This window comes from Lichenostomus cassidix, chromosome 3 (assembly GCF_008360975.1).
Source record: "Lichenostomus cassidix isolate B80296 chromosome 3, HeHo_3.0, whole genome shotgun sequence".
Taxonomy (NCBI): Eukaryota; Metazoa; Chordata; class Aves; order Passeriformes; family Meliphagidae; genus Lichenostomus; species Lichenostomus cassidix.
Genome location: NC_139483.1, coordinates 60,755,937 through 60,768,899, shown reverse-complemented (window position 1 = coordinate 60,768,899; position 12,963 = coordinate 60,755,937). Strand labels below are relative to the sequence as shown.

At 47.1% G+C, this 12,963-nt stretch overlaps 1 protein-coding gene across 2 annotated transcripts in view; it reads left to right on the top strand.

Annotated features, from left to right (window-relative positions):
* The first annotated feature begins 310 nt into the window (after positions 1-310).
* Positions 311-12,963, top strand: part of RNF217 (ring finger protein 217) — a 65,510-nt gene continuing 52,857 nt past the window's right edge. Inside the window, exon 1 of one of the 2 annotated variants that reach the window (XM_085056042.1) lies at positions 311-1,233. In XM_085056042.1, coding sequence (XP_084912168.1) covers positions 598-1,233 — 636 coding nt within the window. In that variant the 5' untranslated portion in view covers positions 311-597. The remainder of the gene's footprint in view (positions 1,234-12,963) is intronic. The other variant, XM_085056041.1, reaches the window with a different exon arrangement.

Sequence of the window (12,963 nt, the reverse complement as noted above, 5' to 3'; positions counted from 1 at the left end):
CTACAATTTGTTTTCCTTGGGGATGATTTTTAATCGGGCGCTCACAATGTGCTCAGAGGACTTTACTCTCGGCCGGGCCGCAGGTCCCGGCACAGGGCGGAGGGAACCTGGGGCCCGGGACAAGCCCTCGCGGTGCCGGTGCCGGGCGGCGGCGTGCGGGCAGCCACGCCGTGTTTACGGCGGAATGAGGGGCGCAGCCGAGGCGTGCGTCAGCGCGGGCGGGGGCGGGCCGGGGGAGCGGGCGCGCCCGGCGGGGCGGCCGCCTCGGGCGGGGGGCGGTGACGCGCGGGGCGGGCCGGGGCGGCTGCGGGGCGCGGCCGGGCGCGCTGCCCCGCGGCACCAGGGGAGGCTGCCCGCGTCCTCCCCGGCATGGGGGTCGGGCTCGGGCCGGCACCCCGCGCGCGGCGCTGACCGGAGCGGCACCCGCCGCTGCCGCCGCTCCCTGCCCCGCGGCCCTTCGGCGGGGAGGCCGGGCGGCGGCGGCCGGCGCCCGCGGGCGGGCGGGCAGCGCGCGGTTCGGCGCGGCGGGGCTCGGGACCCGGAAGCAGAAGCGGGGCCGGGAGGCGGCTGGATGGGAAGGAGCGGCGGCGGGCGGCGATGGGGGAGCAGCAGAGCTCGCTGAGCGCCCCGCGGGCGGCCGCCGCGCCGCCGAGCCCGGCCGGGGCCCCGCGGGAGCCCGGACTGGACGAGCTGCCTTCGCCGCGAGAGGCGGTCCCGGGCGGCGGGGCGGCCGGGCCGGGGCGAGTCGGGGAGCTGCCGCCGGCCGCCGCCGGCCCCGAGCGGCGGGGGACCGAAGAGGAGGCGGAGGCGGCGGCCGGGCCGGAGCAGCCGCCGGGCTCGGGGGAACCGGCGGCCCCGGCGGAGGAGGGGCCGGAGGGAGGCAGCGGCCGCCGCCGCCCCCCCCGGCGGCACGTGTACTGCACCGTCTACTGCGTGGAGAACGACCGGCCGGCGGCGGTGCCCGGCTCCCCGCGCGGCGGCCCGGGCGTGGGGCAGCCCCCGGCGCGGCGCGGGGTGTTGTCGGGCGACGACCCGCTGTCGTCGGGCGGCAGCATCGAGGTGGTGGACTTGTACCTGCTGCCCGAGCCCTTCTCCGGGCTGATCGCGGGCGAGTTCGGGCCGCTGCTGGTGCTGAGCTGCCGCGTGTGCCTGGAGGAGAAGCCCATCAAGCCCCTGTCCTGCTGCAAGAAGGCGGTGTGCGAGGAGTGCCTCCGGCGGTACCTCAGCTCCCAGGTACTACGGCCCAGCGGGCGCTGCCGGGGTGTGCCGGGACGGGGAGGGCTGTGCGGCCGCTTGCTCGGGTAGCCCGGCGGGCTGAGCGCTGCTCCGGGCCCGGCGAGCCGGGATGGGGCGAGGGAGTGCGGAGCGGGCGGGAGCCTTTCCCTTTCCTGTCCCGTACGGAACGCGGTCGGCCGCCACTTGCGTGTGCGCTGCGGATTCGGCGACCGCCCATTCCCGAAGCCTTGGTCTGTATGTTCTTACGCAGCCGCTCGGGCTGGTCATTTCTGTGTTTTCACGCTCTTCTCGTCTTTATAAGGATTTTCGCTTTGAAATCTCAAACTCTTGCTGTGACCTGGCTGGCGGCACAGCTTAAAGAGGAGGCCAAGGAGTGGTAAGGAGAGGAGTTTGGCAGCCGCCCCCGAAGCTGCTCCCGGAGCCGGGGGTTTTGCTCGCAGCCGCTCGGGCTTGCGGGTGTGCGGACCCTTGGTGCAGCCGCTCGGCCTGGTGCTCGCAGAACACATCGCGTTTGGTGTTACGGCAATTATGCAAGACTTTATTTAAATAGTGTGTGTGTGACTACTGGTGAACGATTGCAGTTAACATTAAACAACTTCTTTGGAGGAAAAAATTTGAAAACACAGCTTTTCTATCTTGGGCAGACAACTGCTTATCCTGGACAGATAGCTGGCATATAGGGTGCTTATATGTTCATCACTGTTTTATCAGTCAGAACTGCTGTTTGAAACCGCAAGCGGCGGGTTTATAACTAAAGCTCTGTTTTTGCTAATGTTTTCAGTAGCTGGTTTAGCACCACAGAGTACTCGTGTCTTTCTACTGCTAGTGTAGGCATACTCTAAACATGAAGAACAATGGGGGAAGTATGGTGTATGTGGGAAAACCAAAACCAACTAAACCCTTTGCTTACCAGCTTTATGCTTTTATTCAGCAGAAACTTTTAGGTTGTGCTCGGTGGAGACGTGCTAGTTTGGTGGTAGAATGAATTTTACATCTGTTGGGGCTTGGTGCTGTGCTGGGGCAGTCTGTGTTCCTGCTGGGCTTTTAGCGAAGGGATGGATGGTTACAGCTACCCCTGCACTCTGCAGTCGACAGGCCTATTCTGACCGGAGTACATTTCACTGCTTGGAAGTTGCATGTCCTACCAGAAGTCAAGTACGTGCTCCTCTCTGGGCCCTGGTAGCCTACATAGCATTTGCTGGTGCTGGTAGCATTTGTTCTGGCTGATAGTAAACTCACTAGTATTTTTATGATCAATTTCTGATATGTTTAGATAACAGGGAAGGGCTTAACTTGAGAACTGATGGATTGGATAGTCAGAGGTATGTTCTTTGTGTTTCCTGTAACACTGAAAGTCAGGTGCACTTAATAAGCCATCTTGAGACTTCGTGCACAGAGACCAGAATGATCTGATTTGTAGGTAAGTGGTAGACTGGAAACTCTCACTAAGTTTCTAAATTATATTGTCAGTGCACATTTGTGCGACTTTGATATCTGCCACTGAGGTCACATGTCAGAATATTGACTTTTATGGAAGCTAGAAATTGCCAAGTGCTGTGATGCCAGGGTCGTCTTCTCTATCTTGACAGGTGCCTGCAGTTTACAGTGATGTAATCGAAGTTACATGATCTGGTGTCTAAAGCCATACTGAAGAGCTCTTCTGCCTTGTTTAGGCTGGACTCTTGGAGAATGAAGCAGTAGTTTGGTGGCTGAAATAGCTGTCTGGCCTGGGAGCCAGTTACATGCACAATGAAGTGAGTTTAGCACTGGCCAGATGTTGGATGTGTATGCAGGGATGCCCCCTTCAAGGAAGGCACTACTATTGCTAAGCGCTCGCAGAGCTGATCCCAGCAGCTGTTGAAAGGTACCCATATGGCACATAGCTATATGGGTACTTACTCCTGTGCATTAAAGATGGGACAGGGATGCTGATCTTGAGGAGTGAGATTCACAGAGCGCTTCTGTGGACATGTTACCGATGCTTTTATGACCAGGCAGAATTTTAGTTGCTTTATAAATTCGTTCAGAGAAAAAGGAAACAAAATATAACAAATAACACTCCAATGTGTTCTTCTCTTATCTCCCTTTTTTGAAAAGGACAAGAAAGCTATATTTCTTCAAGAAGAACAAGAAGTGATCTGTCTGTCCTTTGTGCAGTGGAAGGACCCTGTGAGTCATCCTGGGGAGAAAGAAAAGCTTCTCCATGTCAGTTATATTAGGAGAATTCCTGGGAAGGATGAGTGAAAAGCCAGTATAGGTTAGAAATCAAGTCACCTTTCGTCTTTGAGACTTTGGACTTTTTGTAGCAAATTAAAAAGAAAATTTGTGAGAAGTTCAAAAGGGATAAATGTTGAAAAGCTGGTTTTGTTTGAAAATTTTAGAAGATCTTACTTTTGGATATGATCAGCCTGATTTAAGAATGTACCTGAAATTGGAAACAAACAAAAAACAAAACCCCAGGCAGCATTGTACATCATTTAGATCTGGTTTCCTTGTTAGGGAAATAACACTCTGTGTCCTGGCTGACTCTACATCTCTGGAGGAGTGGTCTCTCATGCTGAAAATGTGGAATATGTTGGCAGAAGTATAGCACTTAAAATAATTCATGTTGTCTTTGATGTCTGTGTGTGTTCTCTCACTGAAGAAAGCTGTATTCTTCATGATGGCTTCATTGTGATTTCTGAAATTATGTTTAATGGAGTAGCAAAGTAAAAACTGTTAATGCACTCTGCTTTCTTCTATGCAAATACATAAGAGCATCAGAACTTCTACTTTGGTACCTTTTATAGATCGGAAAATCAACTGAAGTTTTAGGCATTCTTAAAAGGAATGCCACACGAAAATACTCCCAACTGCAGAGTTTGCTCATCGTGTTACTAGCATGCTGGAAAATGAGGGTAGCATCTGAAGGTCCTTAGAGGTCAAGTCTAGTCTTTCTTATCACTGGCACCTTGCTGCATAATCCCTTTCAAAGATTTAGTGGCTGGAGCAGAAGCTTAGCAGGCAGGCCTGGAATGCCCAGGCTGATCTGGAGCCTGACTTTGGGAAATTGCGTAACTTTACCTCTGCCTCAATTTAGCTGTTCTGTCTTGCATCCTGATAGTCATGGAGCTCTCGGGGCTCTTCAGGGTCTGACCAGTTGATCTACCATTCACAAAAAAGTTCTATGACTACTTGTTTGGACTCAAATTGATGGTATTCTAATTGATAGGTATGGGTGATGGGTTATCATGGAGGAGGTTGTGGCTTTTGCAGCTCAGGATGTGGTGTGGTGGCTTTCACAGCTCAGGATCTGGTGGGAATCCCACAGAGCCTGAGTCAGGTTCCAGCAAGCCCTGTTTCCAGGAGTCAGTGCAGCCCAGAGCTGGTGCTTGTTATGCTTAGTGGATGAGGTTGAAGAATGTGATTGTCTGAAAGGTCGGTGTTCTCCCCCCATGGGCTCTTAGGTATATGTTAAGTGAGGCTAGGGTCAAAAGTGTGGAAGAACCATTTTCCATTCAGCTCGGAACTGTGGGTTTCTGCACTGTCACAGCCAGTGTGCAAACTTGGGGCAGGGAAGGAGGAACAAGGGCACTTAATCTCACAGGTGTAATATTACATCCTCATCTCCTTCGCTTCCCATCTTTCTCTGTGTTAAACATGGCACCAAATCCAAGTTATTTCAGACACTGTGCATACAGAGGTTTGCTAAAAGAGTAATTCACTTCCTAACCGTGCTGGGCTGCTTGTACATTAAAGTCAGAGGGAGCATTTCACTTTTCCTATAAAATGATGCAAAAGTTTTATAGAAACCTCGGTGCCTACTTCGACATGCAAATCAGGAAACATGATAATCCAGTTTTGATCCTGTGTTCATTAGTGATGCTTTATTTTGTAAGTCTTACAAGTCTGTTGCAGTAGTCATTCTTGTATTAAAAGACTTCAGGTGAGTTAAACAACATACTGTATTTTTCATCAGATTTTATGGGGCTTTAATTATAGGAACTCTAATGAGATTAGTAGCCATGAGTAAATTAGAAGGGATTGTTGGGGGTGGGGAGGAACTGCATCTGACAGCATTTTGTGCATGGTTAGCTTTGGTGGGACAAGAATCCTGCTCTCTTCTGAGCGTGAAATGTGGAGATCATCCTCCCTCTGCTCAAGACCTCTTACCAGTCTTTCTCTCTCTGTGACCTGAGATCTTGGTTTTGACCCATTTCTTTTCTGTGCATTATTTCTTTCTGAAAGAGCTAGAGAAAAAAAAGCTGCTGACTGTTACAGTCAGGATTTTTGTGGGGAATGTGATTATAAAGCTGCATAGTGAAGAGGAAAATTGAGGAGCAGTCTGTAACACATAAAACTAGTACTGGCTTGGAGCTGGAGGGCCTTGACACCTGTGTCTCGTCAGGTGTCTGATGGTATCATATAAGTGATACATCTTCAAAGCTGTAGTCTGCTGATGAAAAACAGCCAGTAGAAATGTAGGCACCAAGTGCTGAATCATCTGATGGTTAATGAGCTGCTTGTGCCCTGAGTCAAACCAGAGCTCTGAAAGGCCAGTGTCACTCAGCGCAGAAGCAGCTCTGTGTTTGCAGGGGTAATTAATCTAAAGCCACGCTCTAACACCAGCTACCGAGTTGCTGGGACATTGCTGGGACGGCTGAAACTGCCTGCCAGGAGGTGATGGCAGGGTGAGCGACCACCCCTCCAGCTGACATTGCAAGAACACAGAAGTTTCCCAAGGTGGAAGAGAGGTGCAGGAGGAGAAAAGAACCTGCTAGTTTACAAGCTTTCAAAACCAAATCAGCAGCCTCAGCCGCTGTAAACTGGCTATGTTCCTGAGGAGGAGAAGGCAGATAGACTTGGTCCATCATGATGTGAGCAGCCTGTAAGCTGCAGGAACACCTACTTCTTCCTTGTCTTTTTCAGCAAACAGCTTCTGAAAGTCTGTGCTGTTGTCTTGATGTGTTGAATGCAGGACCAGTGCCAAAATGCTGTTGCATAGCCAGATGTCACAATTCAGGATGATGCCCAAATACCTCTAAGAGTGTAAGAGTTAGTCTTTCAAGTTGACAAAACATGTGGCAGAGTTTTAGTCCATCTTGAATGCTTCTTGGTGTATCAAGTTTGGAACAAAACTTAAAAAATCCAGCATTGATGAAAGTGTTTTGAAATTCATTTTAAAGAAAACTAGTTTTGGGCAGTGTTCTTGAATGAGAATACTGCCTAGTTATGCTAGTGCATAGTGTGTGTAGGCCTAGCACTGTATGTGGTGTGTTTGTTCCCTGTGCCAGAAGTAGCTTCAAGCTTGCTCTACATGACTAGCTGTGACTTCCTCTTGTTTGGATAAGTCATTGCCAGATGTAGAGCTGGAATTGTGGCTATTCTGTCTTATCCGTGCTGTTATGAAGTGAAGGGGTTAGAGAGTGGCTGTTCTTACAGCTAAGAACATTTTCAGTAAAACTCTGGAATCCAAGATACTGAGAATAGAAAAGATGGTGTCACCTTTGAACAGTTGCAAGGAGGCGTTTTGCTAATGGAGAAAGGCCCAAGTTCCTGAGAGGAGGATAAATGGTCTCATGAAATTGTCAGTGTTGGTAGTGAGGGGTAAGGGTAAATGGTGAGTGCAATGGTGATACCATGAGTTTGCTGATGTCGATAGTAAAGTTGATTTTGAAGTGTAAAGTCTTCCTATGAATGGGAAATTGCAGTTGGAGATGGAGAACCAGTTTTGTTTTAGCTGGGGTTGAAACCTAATTTTGAAAACGTGTAATTTCTGTGAAGCAGAAGCCCTCCTTGTCAGCTGTCTCTCACAGCCAGTGTGTTGCTCCTCGCTGGTCTGTGGGTGGTGTTGGCATTGGGGACCACAGACAGGCTGAGCCATCAGGAGATCATCTGCTGCATGCCTTCCCTCCCACTGCTCCCACCTGCTGTTCACAGGAGCTACCAGGCACAGGTATGGACTCAGTCCAGGGATTTTAAAATTAAATGAGTTGAAAACTGAACTGTTTGGGTTTAATTGCCCAAGCAAAAAGAAACGAAGGAGTTAAATGGGGAGTGGGAAGGCCTTCAGCTCACCTCTGCCCCATTCCTGCTTCTCCACCCTGAACAACTGTTCTTCCAATTGCTCTGGGGCCTCTTGGCCCTTCATTCCTCTTTTCTTCTTGTACAAATATCTTGCTTCCTGCTGTCTAAACCAGCCAGGCTCGAGGAAATTATGTATTTTAAATGGCCAGGATGTCAGTACATTATCAAAATGATTAAGAGTTGTAAGGGATGTAATTTCTTTGAAAGAATTCATACTGGAGGCTTCCCCCTGAAGAAGGGCATTACTTACCCACCCAGGTTTTTCTGTCCTTCTGTATGCTTTATCTGCTTGTGCTTACCTTTCTCTTGCTCTTCTTTTAAAGTACTTTCTTGATTAATTAGAAGTAAAAAAGTCCTTCTCTATGGGATTTTATTATCCAAATATTTATTTCTTTTTCTGTACTAGAAAAAGTGACAAATTTGCCTAATGGTGAAGAGGCTATTTAATTTTTGTGGCCATTTTTAAGTACTTGAAAAATTTTTGGTAAGGCAAAGAAATGAATTTTACTTGGAAGTTAAAAATTAGGGTGAAAAAATTCAAGACTTTACTCAGAGAGAAGAAAAAATTATGGATTTCAGTGCAGAAGGTCAGAAGTTTAACGCTAGTTTAGGCCAGATTTGGAATTAAAGCTGAAATGGCTTAGATTCCACATTTAAGTCCACATTTACCTCAGATGCTACCTCATTGCTTCATTTTGAGATTGATGCATATTTTTGGATGGCCTTGTTGGGATGTGCTGTTGCTCTTGTTTACTTAACTGTGAGAAAAATTTCTTTATCCTTTCATGGAATTCTAATCCAGAAAGTGCACAGCCTAAGTCTATCATACTTCCATTTCCTTATGAGCTTGGTGGGAGACTGTAGAGCACTCATTTTCCCCAGTGATGTCTTTATTCAGTACAGCACAAACTACATAAGATTTTGTACTGGAAAATAGAAGGGGCAAAGTCTCATTTTCTCAAACTTAGTCATCCTGATGCCATTGTATATTGTTTTCTACCACTTACATGACACAAATGGCAGCAAAGGGAGGTACCTCATTAGTTTACTTGGTTTGGCTTCCTGATCTCACAGTAATGGTGGTGTATCAGCTTGAGGGTGAAGGGTAGGCATCTGAATGATTCTGTCCGTTTTGCTTGTAGGAAAGGGAAGTCCTATCCAAACTGTTTCAGCTGTGACGTGGCTCTGGGGGGGTTGCTCACACAATACAAGGAAGGAAGAAAAGAGAGAAGATTGCTAGGATGGGAAGGGCACGATGATCATGTAGGAATTGGTTTGCTCCAGAAGGTGGACTTGCTCAGGGTAAGCTTTTATAAAACTAAAACGAATTGTGAACCCTGGTGGCCTCCATGTAGGGTGGATCTTGGCCTCTATTTAAAGCTGCAGCTGAACACTGGCCAATTGTTCTGGTAAATGGTGGCCAGAAAGTGAAATGGGACTACCTCTTTTTCTGGTTTCCTGTTGGATGGAGACAGGCAGGAAATAAATGTAGCCTCAAAAAAGAAAAAAAAAAACCAGTAAGGATTCTAAACACAGTTTAAAGTATAGAACTTCCAGGAAAATAATGGGTTAGTGTTTTACTGAGCTGCTGGAAGACTTTTATACCCCACTGGCGGCAGGGTGGGTGGAATAGGTAGGTGAAGCATCTCATATGTGGCAAGATTACAGAGTGCCTGTGAGCGGTGCCACTTCCCTGCAGAAGCAAAAAGAAGTCTTTCACTATTGTCGGTACTGTTGCTGCTCTGTGGGGGCAAAGAAATGGTGGGGAAGGACTTCCTAACTGTTCACCTATTTTAATGTTGCTCACTGTGAGAATGTGCACTGGAGAGAGGACACCATATGCCTTTCCATTCCAGTGCACCTGTGCAATGCCAGGTAGAATTTGTCTGCTTAGAAGCCGTACAGGATCAAGCATATAAATTGCTCCGTGCTTTTTCACATGCATGTGCAGCTCAGTTGTGCAACAGCTTGAAAACTCTGTTTAGTTAACTTTACGGCGTTAGCATGCAGCTTAAAAATGGAAAAGAATGTGCAACTTCACAGTTTTCTGGAATGGATGGATCTGCAAAAGAACAAACATGACCCATAGTATTTAAATGCCTACTGTTGCATGCCAACCACAAAATGTACATGCTAGGGCTCCAGGCAGAATTATGGTGATAATAGTATGTTTTATTGTGATGAACTTATCCAGCTGGAGGTTAAGGCAGAAAATGAGTTGTGAAACACTGGAATTCAGTCTAAGTGTTGTTGCTGTTAGACACTTATGCATATTGACATATACAGGTCCCCCTAGACCTCAAAGAGACCAAAGTGAAATACGGTATTAAAATCTGTAAAATCTGGATATCTCAAAGTATTCACAGATCTGGTGATCCCCATTTGCCTTACATAAGGGCAGTAGAAATCTAGCAAACTCAGAAATTTTCACTCATTTGTGAAATGGAAAATAAATTCAGCCTTGTTTTTGTTGTATTTCTCAGTAACACTTAAGAGTAATTTTCAAACTTGTAAAGATGTCCATTTTTTCAGACCTTATTTGGACTTCTAACTTTGTTTTAAATTACTTACATGTTCCCAGTCAGTAAGATGTGAATCTTCCTTGCAGTGAGTTGCAGCTGTTACTGATGGACATTGCTGAGTGCTTTTGTCTCAGCAAAGTAGCTATTTCATGTCAAGGCTCGATTTGTTGTTCTTTCAGTGAAAGTAACTCATCAAATCCTGCCTGAATTTTCCCAGAGTGGAATGCTTCATGAGAACCTCACCCAAGCCATGACAGGTAGTCAGACAAGGCCAGGCTATCACTTCTGGTAAATTAAGGATCTAAAAGGAATTCTGGATCTCATTCTAATTTTCTCTCCATGTCAAGAAAAGCAGGCTTGTCTAAAGCTGATGGTATACAGTGATTTTAACTAGCAGTGCTGCTCACCCCAGTCTGTAGCTTTTCCCCTGCTATTTGTGCATCATTTGATCCATCATCAGAAAAAAAGATCTGGTTTAAAAAGTAACCTTTCAAAATAATTTTTTGCTTCTTTTATTCTTGCCCAGTTTCTAATTGTGTTATGCACAATATGCAAATGTTTATTTCACCACAAGGTGGTACTGAATAAAGGGCTAAGCAGAGCTGTTTATTTTGGCAACTGTGGCAGCCTGTCAGACAAAAACATTTGAAAATGACGTGTTCACGAAAGTGACAGATGGAGGTTTTCATTGGAGCTCAATGAAATCAAAACTGCAATTTGTTCCTTTTGCTGCATCATTTCCTCTTTCACAATCCAGACGGAAGTCACAGCTTATCCAGCACCTGAAGGTGCATCTGCACCCACAGCTCTTGGACAGGCAGGGTCCAGGGAGTTACTCCCAGCTGCTCACAGCACTGAGGTGCCCAGTCAAGCCCAGGCCAGCACTCACTGATCTTGTCTCTGCCACCTGTGACATCATTAAATATGAGCTTTCAACTAGCTGAATGCTAAAGCATCCTCATGTATTTTGTAACATAGAACAGATTATTCCTAAGATAGTCTTACAAGTGAAGTTTTTTGTGTGAATATTGCTGTGGATGAGGAGCCTCTCTTTTCATGTTGGGTGTTTCAACAGCTTTAGTTTACTGCAGTCAGGCAACACCAAGCATGATCCTTACTTGCTTGAGAGAATTTTTTTTTCTGCACCCCAGACCTCTCAAAGGGAGTTTCTTGCTGCTCCTTATCTGTTTGAATAACAAGTGAAAAGATGCAAAATTAAAATTATAGAATAATTTTGGGGTTTTATTGTGTGGGTTTTGCGTTATTTTGTTGGGGATTTTGGCTGAGTGGAGATGGGGGTGTTAGGGCTTTTTTGTATTTTGTTTAAGGGTTTTTTCTTCAAAGACACAATACACATTGGTATTGAATATAACATTTAAAAACGTACAATAGAACAAGGTGCAGCACTGCCGTGGAAAAACTGAATATGAATTCATGTATGAATAATTCGATTTTGGTAGTGAGGGTTCCTTTGAGCTTGGTCACACACTCTCTTGGTACAAGTGTAAAACCAAAAATTTCTGTTCAAGAAGACAACCAAAATAATGACTATTCAGCCTGTTCTTTTCCACTCTAATTGACTTCTTATATTTCTGTAGATGGGTACTGCTTTTGACCCATAAAAATTTTAAGCCTGTTTTTAAAATTAATCTAGATTTTAAGAAAAGTTGTAACATGTGCATTGGGCTGTAACTATAGGTTTCACAGGCTAGAAGCATGTATTTCAGTGAGAAGCTTGGAGGTGTTTGGGGAGAGGAGAGTGGGAGAGGGTCCCTTTTCATTGCCTCAGTAATGAACTGGCACCAGATGATAAGTTTTGTGACATTAGCTTATCATTTTGCTTCTCTATCGAGTTACCATGTAGGAGAATTTTATCTATCCTTATGGTGAAAAGGAGGAGCAAGGAAGAAGTTTTTGATTATTTTTCAAGTACGAGCTCATCCAACTGTTGGAATGTTAGTAGGAGACAGCCAGTATGGATGAATGATGACAAATGACACAAGTAGCTGATAATGATGAAACCACTAAAAACCTGAATGCAATTTGAGGCTCTAGTACAGAGGAGAGCAATGAGGAACGTGTCTCTGGTAAGGCTTTATTTGGAATCTCGGGTGTAGTCAGTTGATGCTGGCCAGATGCCAGACACCCACCAAAGCTTGTCTCTCTGACCCCTCTGCAGCTGGACAGGAGAGAGAAAATACAACGAGGGGTTCATGGGTTGAGATGAGGATGGAGAGAGATCAAATACCATCATGAGCAAAACAGAATCAAATTAGAGATGTTAATTGAATGTATTGCTAAGAAAATTAGGGCAGGATAATGAGAAGTAAAATAAACCCTTAAAAACATCTTCTTCCCTCCCTCTTTCTCAGTTGCACCTCCTACCCCAGGGCGCTGGGAGACAGGGAGTGGGAGTTATGGTCAGTTCATTGCATCACGAGTTTCTCCTTGTGGCTCAGGGAGAGGAGTCCTTCCCCTGGTGCAGTGGGGTCCCTCCCACAGGAGACAGTTCTCCACCAACTTCACCAGTGTGAGTTCATCTCACTGGCACCAGTCCTCCTCAGACTGCTGCGGCATGGCTCACTCTTCCACGGGATGCAGTCCTCCACGGATGCTGCATCCAAGGATGGGCCCATCTCTCCACGGGTCTCCCACAGGGTCACAGCCTCCTCTCAGGCATCCACCTGCTCCACCAGGGGTCTCTTCAACGGGCTGCAGGTGGATCCGTGCATCCCCATGAAACTCCACGGGCTGCAGGGGCACAGCTACACCGACACGGGCTGCACCATGGGCTGCAGAGAAATCCCAGCTCTGGTGCCTGGAGCACCTCCTGCCCCTCCTTCTCCACTGACATTGGTGTTTGCAGGGCTGTTCCTCTCACAGATTCTTACCCTGGCTCTTCTCTGGCCACAGTTACATCTGCGCAACACCTTTATTTTTTCTCTTGTTAAATCTGTTATCCCAGAGGCGTTACCATAATTTCTGATTGTCCCAGCCTTGGCCAGTGGCACATCTGTCTTTGGAGCCACCAGGGATTGGCTCTGCTGGACATGGAGGAAGCTTCTGGCAGCTTCTCACAGAAGCCGTCCCTGTAGTTCCTCCCCACCCCTCCCAACCAGGCCATGCAAAATTGGGTTTA